At 37.0% G+C, this 20757-nt stretch overlaps 1 protein-coding gene across 1 annotated transcript; it reads left to right on the top strand.

The window, feature by feature from the left end:
- Positions 1 to 696: 696 nt before the first annotated feature.
- On the top strand, positions 697 to 16789 carry SLC25A16 (solute carrier family 25 (mitochondrial carrier), member 16; the record flags this gene model as incomplete). The annotated part of the gene is made up of 8 exons (XM_010014590.1): positions 697 to 789; positions 2955 to 3088; positions 4668 to 4731; positions 12003 to 12124; positions 12652 to 12718; positions 13522 to 13684; positions 14576 to 14644; positions 16242 to 16789. Coding segments are annotated over 8 exons (869 nt in total), but the record flags the coding sequence as incomplete, so codon positions are not given.
- Positions 16790 to 20757: the final 3968 nt, after the last annotated feature.

Raw genomic sequence — 20757 nt, 5'->3', positions numbered from 1 at the left:
CAGCGAGGAGCCCCGGGCAGTCGCCAGTTAAAGGATCCGAGAGCCTTAGTCCTCGCCAGCGTGCGGGGAGAAGGTGGGTTGTCCCCGTCCGGAAGCAGTTGCGACTGCGGTTGTGAAGATTCAGGGGGGGTGTAGCGGGGGCTAGCCTCGCAAACACAACCCGGTGTTATTAACCTCTGACGGAAAAAGCCTCTTTGTTCTTCCTATGGGGTGTCGTCCCAGGTGGCTAGTTTGCAAGGGGGTGGGAAAACGTTTCGTTTATTTAAGCTTTTCATGTCAGGCCGCACTTGCTGTTGCATCTCTGGCTTTGAAGCAGCGCAGGGTACACGGCGGACACGTAGCCCGCTCCTCTGGGGAGAGTAGCCAAGGCAGTTTTTTGCAGAAGGGAAGGAGGAAACCGGGTAGAAAACTCCTGAACAACTTTCTCTGAAAGGTTCTGCTGCTACTTCAGCAGCTGAGAGCGATGGAGTCCTGGGTTTTTTAATCAGGAAAAGTAATTTATGTATTTCATTAAGGCTTTAAGGCTTTTGTAGCTTACTTCTAATAGAGGCTGTTTACTCATCATAAGGGCTTTTTCCAGTTTCTGAGTTTCTCCTCCCCTATTCCATTAAAAAATATATTAAAGAAATCCCTTATTTGTCTCTGATGTAAAGAACTTTTGCACCCCATCACTTTTCTGTTTCCCCTCTTGGAAAGGTGTTGCAGGATGTTGTGCCAAAACAACTACTGCACCACTGGATCGAGTAAAGATTTTGCTGCAAGCTCATAACCACCATTACAAACACCTAGGTAAGATGGCTGCTGTGTGTCTCTTTTTTGATTTTTAAATGCAATGTGTATGGCTTTGGGCATGCTGATACATTCAATAATGTGGTTGATTAAAAAAAAAAAGGCATTGATTGGACAGAAGGTTGCATCCATTTGGTCAGTATCTGTGCCATGTTTTGTTAGTGTTTAAGAAGAAAAACAAAGCCCTGTGCAAGTAAGTTGTGGCATTGGTTGGTGTGTTAGAGATTGAGATGTCAGAATAATCCTCAGTAAGGCATGTAAGAGCTGGCCTTGATCTTTCCCTCACTGAAGCCAGCAGGAGATTGGTAATCACAGGTTCAAAGCTTGGATCATTTATGTAAGAACTGTCACTGCTGCTGGTAGCTGCTGCAGTCCGCTACAGTGATTGCCAGTTCTCAGGGCTCAGCAGCCCTTGTTTGCAGGGGATGGTGATTACAAGATAGTGACCACTGAATCCTGCAAAACTCACACGTGCTCACTCAGGGACAACAGCATGGTGGTTGTGAATTGAAGGTAGAATTGGATTTGTGCGTGGCATAAGGTGCAGTCAGTGTCTTCTGCATCTGCGTTGCATCATGGTGAGAAAAGAAACCTACAGTTGTCAGCATGTTCAGAACCATTTTCTGTGGGGCTGTTACAGTGCCCTCTTGCGCATAGCATTTGAGGTATTTTATGTCATATGTTCTTGAAATACATCATAACTTAGATTCTGAATTTAAGTGTGTTACACTTGTCAAGAAAAACAAATGGAATAGGTTAATTTTACATGTTACGAAACTTTGGAATTTTTCCCCTCAGAGACTAAACAGAAACGGAATTTAATGGAGTTATATTCACTTGACCGTACCAAAAAGGGAAACACAAGTAGGGTAGTGTTTTGGTAACATAAGTATGCACTCAAATCTGCAGTCTTAGAATTGAAGGCTGAAAAATTGGTTTGACTGATATATTAAATTTTTATTTTCTGTTTGCTTTGTACTGTGCCATAATTAGCAAGTAAAATCTTCTATTCTTCCCTATTTCGGGTGTTAGATATGATGCTGATTATTTAAAATGTGTCTGACTTGACTGCACATCCTTGTTACATGTAGGCAAAGAAGAAAATTATGTGAGTGAGATACCTATTAAGTGCAGAGACATGATGGATTGATCAGTTAATAAAAGTCCTCACTAAATGTTCTTGCTGCCCTTGGTCTGGCGTTGGTACCGCATCAGTCTCAGAGCATGTGTTTTAAGAAATAAGAACAGTAACTCCTTAAGGCAGAATAGAGAGAAATTTTAATCATGGCATAAGTATTTGCATGACATATTAAAAATACATTTAATGTTGTATTCTTAGAATTCCAGAAACTAAATAATACTTCTTGTAGTTAAACTTCCATTTGAAGTTTGTCAGCTACTCTTTTTTTTTTTTACTGGCTGAAAGTAAGATACATGTGTAAGCCTTTTTCATGTTCAGCTCTTACATTATTAAGTAGTTGCATATGAATGAAAACTGTTTAACTGTTAATTTAGTCCTTTAAAAAATAATTTAAAACTCCATTTGATAGCAATTGTGCCTAATTAATAATATGTTTATAATAAAACTGTAGGTTTTGCCCAGACTTTGTATGATCTTGCGTTATTTCTTACATATTAAGGGAATAGGATTGCTTCACATTTTAACAATCCTGGGACAAGAAGTGTGAGGTGTTTAAGGTGGAAGTAGTGACAGTCTTAAACTTCTGTACTTCCTTTCCTCCATGATGGCATGTAGCAATATTAGATTGTTTTCCCATGGTTTTAGATTTTTAAGTATTTATTTTGAATTGGCTGAATTGCAAGTCAACCAGTTTCTTTCCTTCTGTTGCTAGTATTAGCTTCAGTGGGTGGATAGCATCATCTGCAGTAGGATTGCTTGCAGTCCAGGCAAGTCATGGGGCCTGAATGTGTGGTTTGGAAAGAGGTTCACTGAGTCTGGGAGGTGAGAAAACTGATAAGACTTAACCTTAAATCTCCTCCTTCTGGCAGTGTTTGGGCATTGAAAGTGGATTTTCCACTCTCCACAGTTAATAAGCAATGCTATCCAGCCTCAGTTCTATGCATACTTTCTTATTGTCAGTAATATTTGCTTGATTTATTATTTCCCCTCCCCACAAAAAATACCTTTTTTGTATTGCTGGCAGGAGTGTTTTCTACGTTGTGTGCTGTCCCCAAAAAGGAAGGTTACCTTGGGCTGTATAAAGGAAACGGGGCAATGATGATTAGAATCTTTCCATATGGCGCAATTCAGTTTATGGCATTTGACCAATATAAAAAGGTAGTTGAATTTATTTTGTTTTCCTTCCCACCCCCCGCCTACAATGAATACAGATTCTTTAAGTGGTCAAAACTAACACTGACGCTTCTGTCATATTAATTAGCTGCATGTCTTTTCTAAGATTGCTTATTAAGGTTATCTGAATCTACTCGCTAATAATGTCAGGACACCAGTGAAACTTTTTGTAGTGTTGCTTAAGGCAAAAAAAAAATCCACTGATTTTTGTACCTTTGTATTGTTGAGAATATTTTTTCTTTTTTTAATGAAAAAGTTAATCTCAAATGTGCTGCTGTTTATATTGCTATAAAGTAGCCCTTTGTGAATAATGTAACAACAAAATGCGAAATGGAACCTATTGTGTTGGGATTCTTAGTAGTTGATGGATTGAATAACTTAAATCTGAAAGTCTGTCTGGATATGACTGTTATATTTGACCTGACAAATGACTATGTCAGGCTCTAGATAGAAATAACCTGGAAGAGAAAATGCTTATTTCAGGATTGCACAAAATTGGTGGATTCCTTTGTGCTCTTGTGCATTTAATATATATATTAATACATAATAAATCCCTGCAACTTCTTTTGGAGGTCAGATGTTAGCGTGAACATGTTTTAAGCATTACTTGTATGTGGTGAAGAATACCATTTTACTGTTAGCGATGAGGAATTCCATGTTCGGAAGGTCAAATTTAATACTCACTGAAGTAAATTGCATGATCTTTACTGAACACAGTGAGATTGAAATTGTGATCCCTAAAGAGCAAATTTCAGAAGGCTGATACAAAGAAGTAACTGTTACAAGCTTTCCAGTTTCTTTTTTTCGTGGTGTAATCATAAATGCTGTTGATCTGTGCTTCCTTTATGTTGTGTTGAATGAAAGACTGCATGCCATACTTTATAATGAAATGATTTATGAATCTGCAAGTTTTGAGAAACCATTTGGCATCGGAGCAGTTTATCTATTAATTGACAACAACCTTCAAGATGTTTTGCAGGAACGTGTAGAATGGGAAAAAATACAAAGAAGGAAGATAAGAAATTGTTTTCTTGAAAGCAGAAACTGCTTCTTAAATAGTCTTAGTTATTTGATAAAAGCATTTTTTTTTTAATCCAGTTAAAGTCTTAAAACATCCTTACAGGAGTATGTTTCATGTGCTGTGTGTAGAAGAAAAATTTACTCTTCTCAAATGTCTCACTTTTCAGCTTTTCTCAGTGTCCTTTTCACTCTCTCATGCAAAAAGGTTAATATTCAGTTTGCCTTGTTTAACATGTTAAAGTTAACTAAATAATCAATCTAGTTTCTGAAGTAAACAGTTCAAGCACTTTCAACTAATCATTTTGCCTTGTTAGTAGAATTTTGGCACTTTCATGTTTTTAATAGGAAAATATTGCTGCTTGGTAACAGCAGCAATGCTCAGAAAATTCCTTTAACAGTAATTAGGTGATTTGGTTTGAATTTGTAGTGTTGTAAACTTTTTGGAGACAGCTACAGAGGTTGCATTAATGTGCTACTAAACTGTGTGATGTACTTCCCTGTGTTTTCTGATATACGATTATTGCAAATGTTCTGTATTTTGTAGGTAATAAAGAAGCAACTTGGGATTTCGGGGCATGTGCATCGATTAATGGCTGGATCCATGGCAGGTATAGTTCTGTACTTGGATTTTGGACATCCCTTTTGCTGAAAAGTTAATATTTGTTTAGAGGATAGTTTGATGTGTTCTCAGGTCAAACTGTTGCATGTTTTTATTAAGCAAAAGTACTAGTAAATGGTTAATGGAACAAATAGTTGCCTAATTGAAAACTGTTTGAGTATTCTTTAAAATATATTTGTTCAACATTGAATTCTGTGCTCTGTTGTAAAGCACAGTTTTTACCGTGTTCATTATGGCATTAAAAAATAAAAAATCCAGCCTCATCAAGATGAAGTATAAAGATGCAGGTTTTAAGAGAATTGGCTCATCAGCCTGACTGCCATTTCTACTATGTTGAATACAAGCCCATAGAATTAGAGAATTGTAAGAATCCATCCTTAAATGGGTAGATTCTTTGGATTTGCCAGGAATGTCTATACTTTTCAACATGCAATGGAGGGTTGTAATGATTTAGATCATACTTTTGAATGTTAAAAAGCATAATTTATCAATTAGTGCAATAGCAGTAGAAAAATCCCATTTTAAACTGCCAGTATATAGTATGATTATACATTTCTGTTTTCCTTTTGCTAGTCAGTCAGCCATAAGTAGCTAAGAAAAAACAGAAAGCTAAGTAATAGTGGACTGTTTTTTAATTGAGGTGGTTCTTCATGTGCTTTTACTTTGTAAAACAGGCTAAATACTGTTTTATAAGTGGTTATGACACGAATATTAATATTTAGCTTCTTTTTGGAATAGAAATAATGGGGTTTGTTAATACTAGCTTTAGTTAAACTAAGAAGATCTTATGAAAGTATTTTGGTTTTGCATGCCATCAGAAGGAAAGAGAATGAAGTGAAACAATTCAAAGGTGCTAAAACTCAGCAAAACATATTTCACAAGATATGTTCCAGAAGTTGGCTGGATTTCTATTTGAAAGACGTGGAAAAAATACCTAGGTGTTTTTTTTGGGTGGGTTTTTTTCCCTGTTTGTTTTTTTTTTTTTCTTTTTTAAATATGTCATTGTTTCCCCCCAGCTTGAATTGTAGTAAAGAACATACCCTTCCTCTCCCCTCCTGCCTTCTCCAAAGGAAAAGCTTATTAGCTATTTCAGGAGCCTTGTCAGAGACCTGGAACCCAATTTGAGGCACTGTGAAAACACTGACTAATCAGCTTAACTCTGTCAGTGTTGGACATGTTGGAATTCTTTGCGTAGATAAATTAATAGCATCTGGCACTGTTTGAAGTCTCTTATTGGTTAAATCTGGTTTGTGTGCATAAGTAACAGAACTAAAATTAGCATGCAGTACTACCTGGAAACTGTGATCAAATGAAATGTTTCATGTGGTGCATTTAAGTACAATATACTCAATAGTCTGGTATGGAGAACCCCAAAGCCGCACAGATGAGCTAGACTCAGGCATGCAGTGAAATCAATACAGCAATCAGGTATAATAATACTATCACATGTGAGTGTCCTACTATTTGTTTCCTAGGTGTCGTTAACTGCTTTTTGGGATGTCAATCAGATAAATAAGAGGGGAGGGTTTATACTGAGTATGCCAAGAACGTATGAGAAAGGAGGCACTAAGAAGAGCATAGAGTTTGAAATCTGATATGGAAGTTCTCTAGGTTTGCTAACAAAATAAGAAAAGACTTTTAAAAGCAACTGGTAATATTTCTTGCTGTAACTCTTGTGGCTTAGTTTCTTGCTAGCTCCAATAAGGGATATTATTCTGTTTCTTCCAAATTTGACTAAAGGAGATGGCACGCTGCATGCACCTCAGTGTTGGTGGAGAGGGGTCTTCGCGGTTTCTTGGAGCCCAATATTACGCAGTTGAAAACGGATAACCCTTGTTTCCCTTTTTGTCCCCTTTACAGCAAGTACCCACACAGTTGTCTGCTTTCACTTCTGTCTACACTACTGATACTTAAATGTTGCCTATGTTGGTGTTTCCAACATTACTAGCAGTCAACAGAATTAGTTTCAAAGTGGTGGGAAACTTCTCAATATCTTCTGTAACTGATAAACAGGATCAAAAGCACATCCACAGGGAAAACAAGGCAATGATGATGGGGGTAGTGGAGTGAAAGAAAAGAAAAACCTATTGTAATGCATATATTTAAGGAGGCCAAGTTAAAGTTACTGTGGAAACTTTAACTCTGAATTTCCTGAGTCTTCTGTGATTTAAATTTCAGCTGTAACACCTCATTAACAGATAAATGGTGTTCAAGTTCTTTTAAGGAAAGAGAGAACTGGAGAGAAGATAGAGAAATCATAGAGGTCAGTGGGGTTAAGGAAACTAAATGATTAAATAACACCTATATCACAGGAGGATTTTGCAAATCTAAGTTTTTTTTATTTTTTAGTTTCTAATTGAAAAATCCGAACTAAAGCACAGAAATGTTTATTTCCTACCCTGCACTTGATTAACTTAAAAATCAGAAAGCAAAAAAGGACCAGATGTTATCTAGAATAAACTCAAATTCCATGAAACTTATACAGAAAAATGTTCTTGCTTTTAGCGTTTTACTTTTAGTAAATGCAATTAGAAAATGGTATGGATCTGGGAGGATACTAACTGTCTCAATTTTAAACAGTATGTAATTAACAGTTACTTATATGAGTCACCATTTAAAATGAATCTCTGCTGTTTATTCCTTCAGGTGCAATTCAGAATCAGAATTATATACTGGAAGACTAGAAACATTAGGACTTGTATATTAGGCAGTTCTTCAGCCTGTGTCTTGGTGGGGTGGGGAGGAGAATCGGAAAAAGATAAGAACCCTTGGGTTGAGATAGGAACAGTTTAATAATTGAAATAAAGTAAATTGTAATAATAGGAAATAAAGGGAGAGAAAGGAATAAACAGCCCTAAACAACCCCCAAGTGATACACAGTATACTTGCTCACACCACCCACTAACTGATGCTCAGTTGGTCCCTGAGTAGTCGTCAGTGATAGGTGCCTCCTGGCCAGCTCTCCCCAGTTTATATACTGAGCATGATGTACTTTGGTATGGAATACCCTTTGGCTAGTTTGGGTCGGGTGTTCTGTCTCTGATCCCTCCTGGCTTCTTGCTCCTCACTGGCAGGGCAAGAGAGACTGAAAAGTCCTTGATTTAGAGTAAGCACTACTTAAGCAACACCTAAAACATCTATGTGTTATTAGCATTATTCTCAGACTAAAGCCAAAACACAGCACTGCACCAGCTACTAGGAAAAAAATTAACTCTATTCCAGCACAAACCAGAACAACCTGTTTGTTGAATATTCTTTGTCATCAGCTGTTTCTCTGACTGTATAGTTCCTGAAGCTTTGCTTGGTTCATGAGGTTCCTCCTTGATAAATTAATCTTTACACTAGTTAAGGAGCTAGTTATCTTCTGCAGTTCAAGGCTTTAACTTGTGCTTATTGCTTTCTGAACTGTATACCTCTGAATGGTTTTGGTTGGAAGGGACCAAGGAAGGTTATCTTGTTCCAATTCCGGGGCCAAGGGCAGGGACACCTTCCACTAGGTTTGGGTTGGAAGGCACCTTAAAGATCATCTTGTTCCAAACCCCTGCCATGGGCAGGTACACCTTCTTCTAGATCAGGTTGCTCAAAGCCCTATCCAGCCTGGCCTTGAACACTGCGAGGGATAGGGCATCCACAGCTTCTCTGACAACCTGTGCCAGTGTCTCACTACTCTCTCAGTAAATAACTTCTTCCTTGTATCTGATATAAATCTACCCTTTTTCAGCTTAAAGCCATTCCCCCTTGTCCTGTCACTACATGCCTTTGTAAAAAGTTCCTCCAGCTTGCTTGTAGTGAAGACTGCTCTAAGGTCTCCCCAGAGCCTTCTCTTCTCCAAGAGCCCAGCTCTTTCAGCCTGTCATCATAGGAGATGCACTCCAGCCCTCTGATCATCGTTTGTCCTCCTCTGGACTCACTTGTGCAGGTCCACGTCCTTATGTTGGGCGCCCCAGAGCTGAATGCAGTACTGCAGGTGGGGTCTCACAAGAGCAGAGTAGAAGGGGAGAATCACCTCCCTTGGACAAGGGGTAATGGGTTCAAACTTAAACAGGAGAAGTCTAGGCTAGATACAAAGAAGTTCTTTATTGTGAGGGTGATGAGGCACTGAAACAGGTTGACCAAAGAAGTTGTGAATGCTCCAACCCTGGCGGTGTTCAAGGCCAGGTTGGACAGAGCCTGGGGTGACATGGTTTAGTGTGTGGTGTCCCTGCCCATGCCAGAGGAGTTGGAATTAGATGATCTTAAGGTCCTTTCCAACCCTAACTATTCTATGACTTGCTGGTCATGCTTCTTCTAATGCAGCCCAGGATATGATAGGTTTCTGGGCTGCCAGCGCGCACTGCTGGCTCCTGTTGAGCTTCTTGTTAACCAGCTCCTCCAAGTCCTTCTCTGTAGGGCTGTTCTCAATCCACTCTCTGCCCAGTCTGTCTTTGTGCTTGGGATTGTTGCAACTGAGGTGTAGGACCTTGTACTTAGCCTTCTTAAACTTCATGAGGCTCACACAGGCCCACCTCTTAAGCATGTTCAGGTCCTTCTGGATGGCATCCCTTCCCTCCAGCAGGTCAACCACACCACACAGCTTGATGTTATCAGCAAACTTGCTGAGGGTTCACTCAATCCCACTGTCCGTGTCATTGACAAAAGATTTAAAATAGTGCTGGTCCTAACAGTGACCTCAGAGGAACACCACTCCTCACTGGTCTCTACTTGGACCAGTCGTCAAGTCATTGACCTCTTTGAGCGTGACCAGCCAGTCAGTTCTTTATCCACGAAGTCTATCCATCAAATCCATGCCTCTCCAATTCAGAAAGAAGTATGTTGTGTGGGATAATGTCAAATGCTTTGCACAAGTCCAGGTAGATGATGTCAGTTGCTCTTATTTTATCTACCAGTGCTGTCAACCTGTTGTAGAAGGATGCCAAATTTGTCAGGCAGGATTTCCCCTTAGTGAAGCCATGTTGGCTGTCACCAATCACCTCGTTTTCCATGTGCCATTGCATAGTTTCCAGGAGAATCTGCTCCATGATCTTGCTAGGCAGAGATGAGACTGGCTGGTACTACTTAATTTGATCTACATAGTTAATGATAAAGTACAAAGAGCAGCATACAGAAATGTAAAAACTTGCCTGTTGGATATGTTTGCAGGACCTGATCTCTGTAAATACAGGTTTTAAAAAAAACTTTCTTTTTTTTCTTTCCTCCAGACAATTTTTTATTTCCAAAGAAAGTAAATTCCTAAGATTGGAGGAATAGTAGGGAAACAGGGAGATGAGATAAATCCCTATACGGCTAATCTCATAATTATCTCCCAAAGCCTGGGAAGCAAATTTGGAACACTTAATTCCTGTTATGCTTCATTGATGCTAAATCTCAGTAAAGGTAACCCAGTATCTTGATCAAAGAGTGATCAAAGGTGCTCTAGGTCAATACAGTAAGTGAAGAATGGTCTTTCTCTGACTTCCTTGACTTCTGAGTCAGCATTTGCAAGGGAAAAAATCTACTAGCTTTGAAATGGTTCCTTAAAGGAGGAAAGGAGCTACATTGTCCTACTATGATTATTCAGATCAGACACTGGGAATTGCAGCATGTATCTCTTAACTGTTGAGGTACTTCCTGTTTAACCAACCATGGGAGAGATTTTTGGCTCAACTCTCATTATTTGGGGTAGACTTTGCTTCCTCAAGACAGGGAATCAGCCTTAAGATGCTGTGGTTTGATTTCTGATAATTCATAATTAGGGAATAGAGATGAGTAATTTTGTAGATTTCACCAGAATAATTTTGTGTCCCAAAACTGATCACCATTCTTCCCAGAAAGGATAGTGTCTCTTCTGAGTCCTAAAGGAAACCTTGATCCCTTGTATGTATGTTTTGCTTATATGAACAGTAAGTAGTAACATGCCTTTTGCAGTTGCTTCAAGAAGGCATATATTTTGGCTGATACTAGAAATCCCATTTTTTCCCAGAAGTCACAGCTAAAGGATTTTAAGAGAAAGGGAAAAAAAAAAAAAGAAAAAGAATTACTTTCCTATGAAGAGTTTGTTTGCTGGTGGAGTTGTGTTGTGTTTGGGTTTTGTTGGTTTTATTTTTTCATCCCCTCCTTGTTACGGTTTTCTTTTGACCTTGTGGAAAGGAGGAGAAATTACACACCTACAAGAAGAGGTATCATTCAGGCACTATTAAAACTTAAGAGGAGGTGGTAATTTCCTGCCAGCATAAAAAGTGTGCTTATGTTCTGTAGGACTGGTTTTTAAAGGTAATGTTTAACTAATTCAGAGAGGCTGCTAGGAAACACTAAGGTTTTTGCTTTCTTTTTCTCCTTTTCCTAGTTTTTTTTGTTGTTTTGTTTGGGTTGTTTTTTTTTTTTTATGTGATGGTGGTATAACCATCAGAAATTACCTCTTATTTTTAGTAAACAGTTATAACTATTCCCTTCAAATCATTTGTCAGCAATTGAGTGGTTTACCTCAAGAACCAGCAGTAGGAAATAATTCAGGTAACTATTAGAGGAGTTGTTCTATGTACTGGACTTCTGTTTCCAAAATTATAAGTTGGTCAGCATCTAATCAGTTTTGAAGCAGTTCATAGCTGGATAAATCCCAAGATTTGATTTTTTTGGCATCTTAAGTTTTTTTTGATCAGAGTTTTAAAACTGAAGTGCTGGTGTTAACATGAACTATTAAAATATAGTAATACAATGCAGTTAAGTACTCTTCATCAGTACCACTCTGACTTTCCTTTAAATGTCATTAGAATGTATTTCACATTTTCAGATGCAGTAGACTCGTGTCTATATCCAGTAATCACATCAAATTCTGACTCAAGCTTTTTGAAATTAAACACGTAACCTCAGTGGTTTGATTTTTTTCAAATTTCCACAGCCCCCCCAATATATGGTTGGATTAGGTTTCATGGTTGCAATCCAGAAAAGCTGATGCACTTGACTTAGCCTGATGTTTGTGAGCCATGGACTTAAATAAGATTGCTCATGTGAATACAGTTAGGCCTCTAAGTCTTTGGAAAATCAAAGCCTAGGTGTGCCGCTTCAGTGAACACAAAGTATAAACATAAATCCTTCATGTGTTGCTGAAGTTAGTGTTCCTATTTGCTGATTGTAAGTGACTTCCAGTGTTTTGTTAAGAAAATAATTTGTATATGCTGTTATATTCACTGCCACAAAAGGAAATTTTAATTTTCAAATAATCCTAGAATCAGATAAGGTGTAGGTGAGTTTTGTTTGCTTGTTTTGTTTTTGTTTTTAATAAAGGTATTACAGCAGTGATTTGTACTTACCCTCTTGATATGGTTAGAGTTCGTCTGGCGTTCCAAGTAAAAGGGGAACACAAGTACATGGGAATTATCCATGCATTCAAGATGATTTACACAAAGGTATTTTTTCTTTTAATCTTCAGTCCTGTCAAAGCAAAGTATGCTCTTTAAAGAATGTTGCACTGCATTGAAAATAGTGGCTTGGTGGAAAATAACATGACTTCATTGTGTGCACATTGAGTTTTTTTAATGTAAAAATTATCTAGATGGTTCTACTTAGGCTGCTAAGATGCAGCTAAGACTACATAAGTGGGAGCTCAAAAACAGAGAGAGGAGTTGCTTTGCAAGAACAAGTAGTAATGATTAAAAAAAAAACTGGGGAGAAGAGATGCGTAATGCAGAAATGTCTCAGATTATGCTATTGGGTAGATTTTTCTTCTTCATTTTCACTTCTGTGTATTCTGTGGAGCAAGGCAGCAGTTCTCTCAATTCTTCAAGCTGAAGAAATGGAATTTGATTTTAGCTGCTTTGTGCTAGATGATGCTAATCAGGTTGCTGTCATGTGAATTTGTATGAACAGTCATATAACTTTTTAAGATACCTGTTGTATTTCTTGCCACAAACATACTTGTATTTTTCTTTCAAAGGAAGGTGGTTTTAGTGGGTTCTACAGAGGGCTGATGCCAACTATTGTAGGAATGGCGCCATATGCAGGTAAGTTAAAAACAGAACGTTGCAGTCCTTCCTCAGTTATGTGCACTACTAAATTTACATAATGCATTTGTACACCTAGTTAATTAGCTCCTGTTAAAATAAAAGATTCTGTTTTTTACTGAATGGAGAGGAGAGGCCAGTAGAAGCATTTGCAACTCTTCAGTCTTAAGCTATAATTGATCAATGTGTGTTAAAGCATCTTCAATAGGCAAAGCCTAGCTTTTCTGAAACTTGGAGGTAAGAGTGAGAGAGGTAAAAGAGTGGTTCTTTCTCTTCTGCTTCCCAGTTTTCCCGCAATAAAGCACTTAGGATATTTTTTCTCAAACGGGTAGATCCCTGAGAAAGCAGAGTGCTCTATGGGTGCAGATCCAGAGCCTCTGTATTGGCTCCATCTCCTGGTGACTTTCGTGTAACTGCTTAGGCAACCTAAAGCCATGTGGAGTGGAGGAACATCAGAACTGCCCAGCTAAACTACACACATAATAAAAAGATGAGAGATTTTCTTCAGTTGAAAAGATCTTAGGAGTTACTCTTAACTCCTAAGCAATCCAGTAATTTAAAACCCTCAGTCTGTCTTATTTAAAAAATTCTTCTACTGTTAATAATAAACATTGATTTAGACAGAAGTTAGTGTAGAAGTTCAAAATATTATTTGTCTTATTTCCTTCTGCTGAAGAAAAACTTCTAAACGAACTGGAAAATAGTTTAATTTTGTAATCGCAGCTTTTTGTTCATTATGATGATGCATCAACAAATTGTTTTTTTTTTTTTTTTTTATGAAAGTACATTAAATTTCCTTTTAGGTTTTTCATTTTTCACCTTTGGTACCTTAAAGAGCATTGGACTTGCTCAAGCACCTAACTTGCTTGGACGGCCTTCATTAGATAATCCTGATGTCTTAGTTTTGAAAACACATGTAAATCTGCTGTGTGGTGGCATAGCTGGAGCAATAGCTCAGACGATATCGTAAGTTTGGGTATTGTTTGTGGGGTTGTTTGTTTGTTTTCCTATGTAGCCATTCATTCTAAAGCAACTTGTATCTGTGAATATGATTTTATCATAATTCTAATTATTTATTATAAGTCTAATTATTAGTGAACTTTTTAAATCAGGCCAGTCAGACAATGGAATTCAGTTATTTCCTACTGTTTAATTTACTAAATATCTGTTTAATCTTCAGGGCTTTAAAGATATATGAATTGAGTCAATTAAACAAATTCAGACAGATCTCCTAAAATCAGTTGGAATCTTGTTTGGTAGGCTATGAAATTCTGACCATAAATGTAATTTGCAGAATTTTTATTACTCAAATTTATTTTCAAAACAATGTAACCTGTGAAGCTATAGAACAAACAAAACAAACAAACAAAAAAAAAAGAAAAAACAAGTCTTAGGTATTGTATTTGGCATTTTTTAAATTACTTTGCCTGCTTTCTCCATTTTCATGCCGTCCTTGTCATGTTTTATGTTGTCCATAAAATAAATTAATTTAATAGACTTACATGGCATCAATTATTCACTATATCACTGCATTACAAATTAATTTTCTATTAATCCTTAAACTGTTAATTTTATTTTTGATTCTCTCTCCAGCGTTTTACAGACTGTTTTATACTTTCATCTGATCTTCATGTGTCTTCCTTACTCATGCCAAATGGAATATATTAAGAGATGTGACTTGCTCATTTTGGTTGTATAGGGGAAGTCTCCCTTTTTTGGAGAACTTTCAGCTGTGTTGAGAATCTGAGCCAGATTCCTGACTCCCTGAATGGGAGCTTGGTGGTTGCTCGTGGACTTCTTTATTCTTTTTTTAAACACTATTCTAGTTGAACTGCTGTTCAAATATCTTCTCTATAGATATCCCCTTGATGTAACTCGTAGGCGGATGCAGTTAGGAGCAGTTCTCCCAGACTCTGAAAAGTGCCTGTAAGTATTTTCTTTTCATCCATAATGATGGAATTCTTAGATGTCTGAGCAAAGTTACATTCTTAGTTTTAAAATTTTAAAAGTAACGAAACAAAACCCCCCAATCTACTGTGTTGTTGATTTCTTCATTCTTTTAATGAGTAAGTTTCCACACAGGTCAAAGCTGCCATTATCATTCTGGGGTTAGGAAAAATAATTGAAATCACATCGCTTTTGTTAATAATACTGCGTTTGTATTAGCAACGTTTTGTTTTGGTTTTTTTTTGCATTAACTCAACTTGCGATGTCTTCCTTTAATATCGGCGGGATTGCTGAGAGACTGCATACTGCTACGGAAACTAAATGTTTCAAAGTGTTTTTTTAATGGCGCAGAATCTGTTTCATAAGATGATTTTACACAATATTTGTTTGACTTTTCTTGCATTGGTGGTAATGTCCCACAGCCCACACATTGAGGTTCCTCTAGTAGAAAGAGAAGTACCATATCCTTAAAATCATAGGATTAAATCAGCACTCCTCTTGAAAAACTTCCTAAACTTTAAATTGCCTCAATAAAATTAAATTCCAGGGCACTTTTATCTTGGTTACTTTTAATCTTGTTGAATGCACATCTAAATCCAGCGTGATTAACTGTGAATCTCCTCTAGGATGAATTGGGTCTTAGTAACAATAGTCTGTCTTGGTGACCTTTAATAAACAAACCTGTATGTTGCTTACTGTGAAAGCTGACGTTCTGTTTTCCTTAGCAGCCTTAAATCCCGCCTCTCTGTTTTCCACTCCAGATACTCTTAAAATAAAAATGTGATTATTTTTATTGGGGTTTTACTTCCTGCATTTTTGAGAACTACTTTTACAGACATTAGGCTTCCCAATTTAACAATATTGTTGTGACCACGTTTGGGAGAGCTGTGCCTTGACGGACAGTAGGCATATATGTAGAGAGGAGGAGATTATAAAACAAGTAGGAAACCTTGAAGCTTTGAGGCATATGGAAGCTGTTCTCAAACAGCAATATCTTTAACAGCCTGTAAATATTGAGCACCTCGCAGATTTTTACATTGTTTTGCATTTAACACTCATCTGCTCAGTTTCAGTGTAAGTATGTGAGAAAAACTGTTCTTCTTGCATATACAAAGCAAATTCTGCTTTCAATAAGGTCGAATATATCCATAACAAATTTTAGCATTTCTCTTTTGAGAGAAAATTGAGCAATGTTACGTTTCTGTTACTCTGTATTACATTTGTAAGAAGAATTGATGCTTCTCAACTTCTTCCTGTCAGATAGACAACAGAAGATATGTAGCCATTCTGGTGTAAAATGTCTTAGCATGCCTATTAGGGCAGGCGTTTTCAGACTTAAATTTCTTTAGATGGAATTGTACTGCCCTCTTTCCAATTCCCAGCTCTTATGCCCAGATTTCTTGCAGAAGCTCAGGCTGTGTTCTGAGTCCTAAAAAGTCTGTAATGCTTTACTGTATGAAGTCCCATAGGGTTTTCTCCATAGATCGTTTAAGAACTAAGTGTAACAAGTGTCTTGTAGTGATTTTGACTATTGAATGTGTGTATCCAATAATGATTTGAGTTCTTCCTTTTCCAGTACAATGGTGCAGACACTGAAATATGTGTATCAACAACATGGAATACAAAGAGGATTATACCGTGGTTTATCTCTAAATTACATTCGTTGCATTCCTTCCCAGGCTGTGGCTTTTACAACATATGAACTTATGAAACAATTCTTGCATCTCAACTGATTTTTATTTTAGAAGACTTTACTGTAAAACTACATTAGCAGTCCTTAAATTATGTTGGTGAGTAAATTACTTGAAGATTAAAACAAAAAAAAAGCTATCTGTTGCTCTGGAACTGCTGTTGTCTGACATTTTTATTTGCCAAAACATGGTTAATTTCCTGGAGTGAAACCAGGAGACAGATCAAAATAAACATTAGTTAGCTATAAACACTTTTATGCACTTGATCTTCTAGGCTTCGTTAGATCAATGTTAAGAAGTGCACAGTTTCAATATTACACGCACATTTTATACGGGTTTCAAGCTGTTATTTAGCTTTATCACCATTCCAGGAGTTACACACATGGTTATATTGCTTTTTTAAGATAGTAGTTAGACATCTGTTCTTCTTTAAAAATTAAATTTAATGAATTGATTTGAACAAAATATAATGGTTTTCATGTTCAAATACTTGCCAGCTCTGTAGAAGCTGAATTTAAGCATCTTTTCATTACTTTTTTGCACAAGTTTTCTGTATGCAAGAACAATGCATCTGTTTTCAGATTGGTACACATGACAGTCTCTTCAATCATTTCAAGAAAAAATGATGAGTTGTATTTAACATTATTAGAAATCTTGTAATTTGGAAGCTGCTTACTTGGCATACGTTCTGTTCTGAAAAGTGCTGATCTACACAAATAAAAGCAGCGGGAACCTTTACAGAGACAAGTGCTAGAAAACATCTTAAGGCAGTTAGTATGGGCCTAATTTTACGAGGCATTTCTGTACCTCTTCTGTGGACCTGAATGTTCTCAATTCAGTTTATTGACAGCTGAGTATTTTACATACTTTCCAGTACTAGCTTGTGTAAACAGGTTTGTCCCTACCTTAAAACATGGTGACAAACATGACTGCATGCTGCTGCTTTCACTTATTTAGGCATATGGACCATATTCAACCTCTTGTGCAAGAAAATAAAATGAAGATTGTATTGAAGTCTGTAGATGTGTATATGTACTGTTTCTAAAGTATGGTATGCAATAGACTATTACATGTTTTCCTCCTTCTACAATTCCTTTTGTAGAGGGAATTATTTTACAGACTTGTTTATACATGATTTGCATTGGTACTTTTGATTTTACTCACTTGATTCAGGAAACTGTAAAGCATTTACTTTAAGTGATGTAAGTTATTTATTTATTGTAAATATTTTAGCAGTGTCTTTCAAGAATTGGTTATATTAAGCGGTGGATGGTTTAAGATCGATTTGCTTCATCTTGACAAATTTGACAGACAGATCTTGAGTTATATACTCAATACCAACTTTTGTGGCTCAATTTTTTTTTTTCCCCAGTTTCTTAGAATTATGTATTTCTTTGATATTTAACAATGGAGCTGTGGACAGAAAATGAAATGTATTTGAATTTATTTTATTAAAATTTTTGAACTAATGTGTTTGTGTGATTTGTATGTATTACAGTAAGAAAGAATGCATGTAGGTAAATCTGCATAATATTGTCATTCTTAATTAAGAGACAACAAAAAAGAATTTTCATCTGATCTTTAGTTTCACTTAAAATTTAACAGTATCACGGTGATTTTTGTCTTACAGTCCTTGCAGTAGAGCTAAACTCACTGTATTAAAGACTGATTTATTCACTTTTTCCCCCCGTCTCTTCAGTATTTTCAATGTACTGAACAAGCAATATCTAATTTTAGACAGTAAGAAGTACAAGATTAGGGTTCAGTAAAGCTCATTTCTATACCTTAATCACATACTTTCTAATTATTTTTTCTGCTTACTTTTTCAGCAAATGGAAGGGGCCTGAATATTTGATTTTGTCTTTCTTTCTTATAAATCTGTATCATAATAGTTAGACAGAAGTAATGGTTCTATCCAGTGATGATTTTTTTTTTTAAGAATTGGCCTTGGGTAATCTTTTTAAACTCTGTTAAACCCACCTATTTCCAGTACTCTTCAACATAAAAGTACTAAAGAAATCCTCACCATTTCAGAACTCCTTTACTTAAGACAGTCTCATACAGGCTTATCCATGATATGTGTTGAAAATCTCAGTCTTGGGGGAGCTTGTGTGCAGTGATTAAACATTGTGTCTTTACAATAAACTCCATACTTCATCTCCACATTCTTAGAATTGAAAATTTTGTCTGCTGTAACCAAGGTGTTTATATATGACCAATATTGCAGTTTACGGTCATTACACAGAAAAGTTTCGTGTACTTTGAACCTTTTTATATATTTTTTTTTAACACTGATTAATTCCAATGGGGTTTTTATTTATTTTATTACTAGTATCTCCAGATGTTTTTTGTTGCTCATTTAGATGAGGTGAGACCTCAAAGTGCACAAATTCTGCTGACTCTTCAAATTCCTTCCCTTTATCCCTGAAAAAAAAAGGATGCTGAAGGCACTTATTATTATAAGCCTTTTCTGTTTGCACCTCAAAACAACTGTATTTGCTCAATAAAAACAGGTATAAAAGAAAAGATCTCTGTCCTGTCTGCTTGGTCCTTAACTGTGTTTTTTTTCTCTGCAATTAGTATGAGTGAGTCTGTTCAACTGAGATCCCTGTGTCAGTGATGTGAGTGATAGACTGCCCCCTGAGCATCCTCGGAGTGGATCTTGGGATGCTTCAGGCTGGTCTGAGTTAGGTTTCCTGTGCTCTCCTCCTTTCCACTCCTGTGGGCAGAATCTGACGTGTTCTCTTAACCATATTGCTAGCACAGTTGCATAGTAAAACAGTTCAGGAAATTGATGGCTTTCCTGGCCATTCATACTGTTTCGTTCTGCTATTTAACCTTTGAGTGCTGTTTGACATTTTGCCTCATCCAGGGTAGATTGACGACATACAATGGTGCTTTCACTGTTCTGATGAGAGGTTAACCAACCAAAAGAAGTTAATGGATTTTATCGGTGTTGCCTTACTGAACCAGCTCATACAGTGGCTGCACACTCGCTAGATTTGATGCAGGGTAAATTTAATCTCAGTTTAGCTTTTAAGAATAAACTTGCTACCTGGGGTGGCAACAAGCAAACATGTATTACTGAGTCAGGTGCTGGGGAAGGCACAGCTGTAGGTTCCCCTCATAGATTTCTATGGTTCAATGTATGGCCTGAAAAATGAGGGCGTACAAAGCATGTTAACTGTTGGTAAGTATAGATAGCTCACTCTGTCACAGGATTGGAAGGAACACATTCAACTATCTTGTGATAACACTTTTTTTTACAATAAATTCCAGAATTTACACAGTTCAAACTTGAAGAATGCTGATGCATCTTCAAATTGTAAGAACATTTTTCTCAACTAGTGATGCCAGAAAGAATTTAAAAAGCTGTAGCCTGAACACCTCAGGGCGACTTTTGGTACTGAAGGTTTGGTATTTTTCTGGGTTTCACAGACTCTCTGTAGAGATTCCCTGGACTGCCTAGGTTGTTAACTACCTTTAAAAACTTATAAAACTTATAAAACAGCTAACTTAATATATAAATTTTAAAGCATATTTAGAACTTGTATAACCATATTCTGTTAAAGTATTTCCTTTTTAGTATATGAGAGAAGTATAGGCAACAAGGAGACTGCAGAACACAAGGTTATCCAGTGAACAAAGTAGATGTATTTATGTAATCTCTTAATATCATACCAAATTCTGTAACTGTGCATTTGATAGTATTGCTGCATAATTATTAAATTACAAGTAAGCTGATACTAGAGGTTCTGCAATGGAAAGCAACATGAATGTAGTTTACTGCATGTATTTTGGCAGTATCCCAAAGAAAACTGAAGGGGCTAATTTAAGTATACTCTCACCTTTTAAAATTCAAGCTTGTTCCTTGTGTTGGCATGTCCAACCACTGTCCAAAACTGTTGGCTTTTCAGGACTAGAGCCTCAATGCTGTTTCCCGGTGTTTGGCTTCATTAATGAGATACAAACTCTGAACATAATTTGCATTTGAACTACAGAAAAGTGATACTGCTGTACTAAGAAGAGACATAATACCACAGTCGTTCAATCTTTGCTAAAAGTGATGGGCTCAGATCCAGAATCCTTTGCTGAAGAAGTGGTTTTGTGGCTAAAAAAACCCCCAAACCAAACAAGCGTGTGTCTGAAGCTTCTATACTGCTGCAGAAAGCCTCTGTCCGTTAAGGGAGTATCAGCTGAGAACATAACTTCTTAGCAGAGGAAATAAAATCAATCCTCAGGTTGAGATTCACCCATAAGCAGTTGGGAGCAAAAAACATGTCTAACTTTACCTCATACTGCTGCACCGGTGTCAGAAGAGGGGCCGCGGTTGTAACAGCACTTTACACTGAAAATAACAACAGGTAGGGCTGAGACCTGCCCCGTTCCGCAGGCGTAACC

This window comes from Nestor notabilis, unplaced genomic scaffold (genome assembly GCF_000696875.1).
Source record: "Nestor notabilis isolate BGI_N333 unplaced genomic scaffold, ASM69687v1 scaffold3695, whole genome shotgun sequence".
Taxonomy (NCBI): Eukaryota; Metazoa; Chordata; class Aves; order Psittaciformes; family Psittacidae; genus Nestor; species Nestor notabilis.
This window is presented reverse-complemented; position numbering and strand designations above follow the sequence as displayed.